The sequence below is a fragment of the Microtus pennsylvanicus genome, chromosome 6, assembly GCF_037038515.1.
Source record: "Microtus pennsylvanicus isolate mMicPen1 chromosome 6, mMicPen1.hap1, whole genome shotgun sequence".
Lineage (NCBI taxonomy): Eukaryota > Metazoa > Chordata > Mammalia > Rodentia > Cricetidae > Microtus > Microtus pennsylvanicus.
Window position 1 is genome coordinate 38,500,802 of NC_134584.1, and position 7,185 is coordinate 38,507,986.

General features: G+C 42.3%; 1 protein-coding gene across 1 annotated transcript in view; it reads left to right on the top strand.

Moving 5' to 3' along the window:
- Positions 1-619: 619 nt before the first annotated feature.
- Positions 620-7,185, top strand: part of LOC142852799 (granzyme A-like) — a 10,385-nt gene continuing 3,819 nt past the window's right edge. The window contains exons 1-3 of the mRNA XM_075977820.1: positions 620-845; positions 4,846-4,993; positions 6,618-6,759. Coding sequence (XP_075833935.1) covers positions 764-845; positions 4,846-4,993; positions 6,618-6,759 — 372 coding nt within the window. The 5' untranslated portion in view covers positions 620-763. The remainder of the gene's footprint in view (positions 846-4,845; positions 4,994-6,617; positions 6,760-7,185) is intronic.

Sequence of the window (7,185 nt, forward strand, 5' to 3'; positions counted from 1 at the left end):
GTGCACATGCATTTGGGTAGCCAAGGAAGCCAGGAGAAGACATCAGATCCCCTGGAACTGGAGTTACAGGCAGTCATAAGATGCCCCACATGGGCACATAGGAATTGAAATCTAATCCTAAGTAAGAGCAGCAAATGCTCTTCATCACTGAGCCATCTCTTTGGCCCCTCTAAGTATCTCTTCGATATAATAATTTCATCTCCTTTGGACATACACACTCAGCAGTGGGACTGTGGGATCCTATAATAATCTGTTTTTAGTTTTAAGGGATCCCACACTGTTTTCCATGAAACCTGTACTAATCTGCATTCCCATCAACAGAGACAAAAGTGACTCTAACACGTTATTCTTGATGACAGCCATTCTAATTGATTTACACTTCCCTGGTGATTGCTGCATCTGCTCCTTGGCCACCACAGACTTCTCTGAAGAAGTATCTATTCAGATTTAGCCCATTTTTATTGGATTACTTCCTTTTAAGCACAGTTTTTTCTTTCTAATGTTTTTTTCTTAATTAGCATAGTCCCATGACTTCACATTTGCCCTTTTGGATAGGAAACACCTAACCCCAAAGGAAATAAATGCAGCTTATGAAACAAGTAAGTACTCACACCACAGATAAAATAAGACTTAACTTTCCAGTAATAAAACACCAGTAGCTTCTGCATAAAACAAGGGAGAGGGGGCAGGAGGCAGGGCAAAGAGCTCTGTGTCTCCTGTGTTACTGAAGCCAGTAGAATAGCACTAGAATAGCACTCTCCAGATGCGGATGGGCACTGGAAGCAGCAGGATGCCTCCTGCCTCCTTTCTCCCCACGGCCATCATTCTCCTTCTGGTTTCTGGAGGTAAGACATACTTTTGTATGCTTTTGTCCTTTTGCTCGTGAGAAAATAGAACTCTATATTGGTTTAAATTATGTTAAATGTTATATAAAAGGGGAAAGAAAATGATAATGCCCCAATCATTTTTAATGCACCGCTTGTCTTTGCTATCTAAAAGGTGTATAGCGATAGATAGATAGATAGATAGATAGATAGATAGATAGATAGATAGATGATAGATGGAGGATAGATAGATAGATACATAGATAGATAGATACATAGATAGATAGGTATTATAGATAGATAGATAGATATGATAGATAGATAGATACATAGATAGATAGATACATAGATAGATAGATAGATAGATAGATAGATAGATAGATAGATAGATAGATAGATAGATATGATAGATACATAGATAGATAGATACATAGATAGATAGATAGATAGATAGATAGATAGATAGATAGATAGATAGATAGATAGATAGATAGATGTATCTAAGTGTCTGAGGCCATAATATGAAAGCATCAGCCACATCTAGTGACTCTTACAAATCCAGACCTCTACCAAGCAAGGTCTTTAAGTGAAAAACTGCCATTAAAGTAGGGATGTACAGGCTGTATTAACTGACCTGCCAATCAGGTAAGTACAACTGAATGCTCTCAGGTAAGTCTTACAACGTTTAGGTTCAAGATTTTGTTTGTAGCTGTGTTCATGCCCAGCAGTGGGATGATGAAGACAATAACAGTATCAGTGTAAAATAATCTTAACTTCATACACACATGTATGCACACATACACACACACATATGCATACATATGAGTGCACATGAACAAATGCCTGTCCTTAATAAAACTCATAAAAAATAACAGTATATTAACTGGCTCACGGACACTGGCTCATGAACACTAAGATGCTCAATGTCATCATCTGTGATGTCATCATCTCCATCTCACACTTGGGAAACCAAGACCAAAGGTTCCCAAATGATCTGAACACGCAGCTGGTTAGTAGAAGTGCTAGGCTTAAGCTCTGATTTCAGGTTCAATCACATCTTCAGAACTGGAACACTGGCACAGGATCTGAGCGCCTATTCAAGGCCCTGCTTAGACATCAGAAAGTCCGTGGCTGTCCCAACGTTATATGTAAAATTTTAAATTGCATGTGTATGTCTTGTTCTATTAGATTCTCATAGCTTTGTAAGAAAAATGTTAAAAGAAAAGACTATGAAAGAAGCTACGACTGGAGAGGACTGTGCTTCACAATGGGAAAATATGGGCTTGCACTATGTGTTAGGACAATGCTTTGACATTATTAGTGGTGTGAACTTGGGTGTTTAAACTTCATTCTTATCTTATCTACCTGGGAAAACACCCCTGTCTTCCACTGTAATTAACATTATGAGGGGTGTCAGTTAGGAGTGGGTGCCTGAGAATCATGGGTGCTCCGTTAGTACTGTCACTATAGCTTCTGAATGTTTTCTTTGCTTTTTTTAAGTTTATTTATTTATTAAAGATTTCTGCCTCCTCCCCCCACCGCCTCCCATCTCCCTCCCCCTCCCCCAATCAAGTCCCCCTCCCTTGTCAGCCCAAAGAGCAATCAGGGTTCCCTGCCCTGTGGGAAGTCCAAGGACCACCCACCTCCATCCAGGTCTAGTAAAGTGAGCATCCTAACTGCCTAGGCTCCCACAAAGCCATGTTTTCTTTACTTTTAATACGTTTACTAAAACTGCCATACAGATAATAAACTTGTTATTATAGTGTGAGTTTTTAAGGCCAATACTCCAGTGTCCCACCTGTAGGGGGCGCCAACGCCCAGAAAAGAGACTTCCTCCCCACTCTAACTTTACAAAGTCGCCTGACATTTCCCACCTACATTTTGAATAGGTGATTTGAACTCTGCTAGGGAAGAATTCAAGATACAGTTATGCAGAGAGATCGGGAAAAACTGCAGAAGCAGGGGTAAATGCAAACAGAACAATGAAAAGAATAGCAACGAGCTAAGTCGGACCTTGGGAAAAATATATATGTATGTATGCACATATAATAATATATGTATATATATGCATATATATAGCAATTAAAATGTTAAAGTCTGAAAGCATATTAAAGCTGGGCCTCAAAAGAGTTTAAATGAAGATGACCAACAAGCTCAATTTGGCATCACTTCGTGGGCACCCATTTCCTTCTCAGGATCCCCAGAGCTCTGCCTTTTGCTTAACTGGTTTGAAACCTCCTTTAGCCTCACCTGAGCTCTTATGTACCTTTAAACCTCCTTCAAGAAGACTTAGCAGCTCCTATCTCTGAGACCTTGCAGCTCCTCATAGATATCCGGGCCAAACACTCCCAAGCTCTGTCACCCTTTGTGAATGGCACACAATACCAGCCTTGCCTGTCCTGTCCGCCTTCCTAGTGCTACAGTCTTGGGTGGAGAGAATTGTGTTCCATTCACTTCTGTTTTAATAGCAGATGCTCAAAAAATAGTTGTGGAAAAATGGAATGATTGTGAATTGATTAGAAATTAATTCTAATCCTCAGTTAGTGCAACAATGGGGGCTGGGAACTGTTGAGAGAGCTTGCACAGTTAAGTCCTGCACAGGACCCAGGTTCAGTTCCCACCACCCACATGGTGGCTCACTACCACCAAAACTCCAGATCCTGGGGATCCAAGGCTTTCTTCTGGCCTCCACAGACATACATGCAGGCTAAACACTCATACACATAAAGAAGTCTAACATGAGGCTCAGAAAACCAAATCAGTGGGCTGAACTTCTTTATAGGCAGATTAACACAACAAATACCTTTTCCTGTCCAGGCATTAAAATGCTACAGTTTATTTGTTTGTTTGTTTGTTTTTACTTACATGGGTACAGATTTTACTAATAATAGATTTTTTTTTAAATCTGTGACAATTCAAGAAGGCTCTCGGTATCTTTGCTTCTGCACAAGAGAGTAGAGAATTAGTTTCCATGCAAACTGAGTAGCAGAAAGTCTGTTTGAGGCTAGAGCCAAGTCCTGGGAGGTTCAATTGAGGATGCTGCCAACTCAGTCTGCCTTACTCCCTTCCAGCCCTCCAGTTCTGGCCACTTGGTGATCTGGAATGTCTACCCTGTATCAAATGACTCTGTGAGATGCCATCTGCTGGTGATGACAGGCCACAGCGTCACAATTAGTATCAATCACTTCTTTCCTAGACACATCCACAGTCCTCTGCTGCTCAGAGGACCACCTGCATCACAATCAAGATGCTTATTTAACACAAAAGTTTCCTGGTCCCAAACCATCCCCTCAAGTGGGTCTATGGAATGTATATCATTTAAATATGGGCTATAAGTTATTACCATGACAATAAAGTCTGAGACCTATTACACAGAAAGAAACGCATTCTATGTATTTGTCATTTAATCATAATGAGAAAAAAGGATAATAAAAGAAATGGCAAGAAGAAGAGGGTAAAAAAGAATAAACGGGTACCAAGAAGTGGAAAGAAGAGAGACTAGGGTAGGGAGAAGCAGGAAAGAGAGAGGGAAAAAGAGACAGAGAGCATAAATTTAGGTACATGGCACAGAAAGTAAAAGTAGGTATGTTTGCTTATAATAAAAGTTAAAGCTAAACTCTAAGTCTGATGTGGTACGTGGCTGCAATCCTAGCATTTGGGGGGCAGAGGTAGGATGACAACCGAGCCAGTTTGAGGCTAGCATGGGCTACATGAGACCCAAACAAACAAACAAAACAAAAGCCAAGCACCCAGCTGAGCTTGAGCCAGTGCTGTGAAGCGTGTGTGTGTGTGTGTGTGTGTGTGTGTGTGTGTGTGTGTGTGTGTGTGGCTGGGAACACAGCCCTGGGGCAAATGCTCCAGCAGCAAGCACTAGCCAGAGCCTGGGAGCTTGATCTACTCTGTTCCCTGGCATAGAACACACAGCTAAGAATTTGCAGGGTAATTTTTTTTTTCAGCCAAACTGTCCTGGGGTAAAGGATGATGGCATAAGCAAGGATTTCACTCTCTATCAATCTCTTAGTTTTTCCAGAATCCTGTAAGGGAATTATAGGAGGAAATGAGGTTCCATCCCACGCCAGACGCTACATGGCTCTCATCAAAGGGCTGGAAATCTGCGCAGGGGCTTTGATCAACGAAAACTGGGTCCTGACCGCTGCTCACTGTGACCTGTAAGTCTTCCCTCACTCCCAGCTCCTCTCACGCCCAGTGTTGACTCAGAGCTACCCAGTCCAAAGCCACAATTAGTGTGGAATGGAGAAGAAAGTGGGTACCCATAACCAGCACCGTATCCTGTTGTGATATTTGCCTCACAAACAAGGGCCAGATAGTATAAGACTAAAATGCACAATACTAATATAAATAACAGTATTAGAACTGGAAAAGATAGGGACATAACAGCACCCAGTTAACTCACCCGGTCTGATCACTTGCACACAATCTCTCACAGTATTCTGTCCCTGATGGGTTCACAGGCATCTTTACACAATCAATGTCAATCACACTGAGTGTGTCCTATGGTCACAGCTCATTTGTTCCCTGTCACTGGTCTTTTCCCACCTTAATAGGGTATTTTAGAGTGATCCCAGGAAATTACTACTCCTTGATTATGTGAAAAAAATACTAGTACCCTATAACTTTCACTAATGGTTTGAGTCATTTTTGTCAAGACAGAGTCATATTTATCACGAGGAATTACTGTTCTTTAACTGATATCTGTTGTTGATAAGCACTTCCTGATAGTCCCTGTTCACTCTAGCACAAATTGCCTGAATTAAAAATTCAGCTTAAAATTATATATGAAGTTGTGCTGTGGTACGAAATAAAATTTGTCAAGTAAAAAATGTCAGCACAATTTATGCAAATGAGAAAGCTAGGCACTGACAAATTCATCAATTGACAGGACCAAATGATAACAAGTTGACCCAACAAGTTGGGATACAGTTTTTCTCGTCTCTCATTGGTTCATGAACTAGATTAGGAGTTAGCTCTAGTTCTGCTTGCTTCTGTGTTTGTGTTTGGTTGGAGGAGGTTAGTCTCTGTGTGGGTCTATGTACATGTCCATACGTGAGGCAGCAGGGTCTGGGGGGAGGAAAGGGTGGGGTGGATGTGTGTGTGTGTGTGTGTGTGTGTGTGTGTGTGTGTGTGTGTGTGTGTTTATAGGAGGGCTGTCCATGTTCATCTGCATGTGGGTGTGAAATTCTTGATTTCACAGTTTCACTGATAAAGCATCTCTTTCTTTGGGTTCCTAAAAGCAGGCCTTGGACCATCTTTCCTATTTTGAATACAACAATAAGGTTTACTATTTTTCTGGAGAACACAAAGGTCAGTCCACGCTATGCCTTTGGGTTGGCTCTTTCCACTGGGTGTCATCCACCCAGAAGGCCACTACAGACTTTGCTGCACAAATCCGAAGCAGCTGAAGACATGGGAAGCTCCTCCTTTACTCCAGCAGAGCCCAGGTCCTCCAGCCCAGCCACCCAAACCCATGGTGCCTGTCCAGGAATGCCCTGCTCCCCACCTCTCCAGGCTATCCCAACTCAAGTTTTTTTTCCCTAAGTCAGGAACTCCCTGGTTGCTTTCTCCTTGAAAACACATGGCAAATGGACTGCATCCTAACACATGTAGGGAGTCTTAGGTAGAAGACACCAAAACACCAAACAGAGTTCTTTAAGCCCTGGTCCCATTTTGTACTTGTTTTTAACTCTGACACCAGCTGCAAACACTGAGGACATTAAACCCGGAGCTGAGCTTTCTCTGTTCTCTTTACTAAGTGTTGTTTGATTTTCTTTTCAGGAGAGGCAAGCCTCAAGTTATTCTTGGTGCCCACTCTGTCGCTCAGAAAGAGAAACTTGAACAGATGTTTTCCATTAAGAGGGCAATTTCCTACCCATGCTATGACCCTGAGACATTTCAAGGAGATCTTCAACTCCTTCAGGTAAATATGCTTGGAATTTTTTTGTCTTTCTCTTGTAACTTTTAGTAAACAGACAGTGTAACCTGAAACCAACTACTACATGAGTGTGAGTGCACACACCACAAACCAGCTGGATTCCAAGTGTGAGGCTCCTCAGGAGGGCAGGGATCCAGCACTTGGCCACTGGTGTTCCTTCAACTAGCAGTTACTCACAAATTGTTACCGTTGCAGCACCAGGCTGTCTATAGTGTGTATGCTCACCCACGAAAGGCCACCAGGAGTCCCCCACAGTGAGACATGTCTGTGCTGACACTCAACAGGGGAGATGGCCTCTCTGGGAAACCGCTAGGGTAGAGTCCCTGAGAGGATAAGCAGGGGACCCTGGAGCTCAGCCTGACAGCCTGATAGAGCTCTGAGGAACTGAGAGTCTGTTCTGAATGGAGCGCT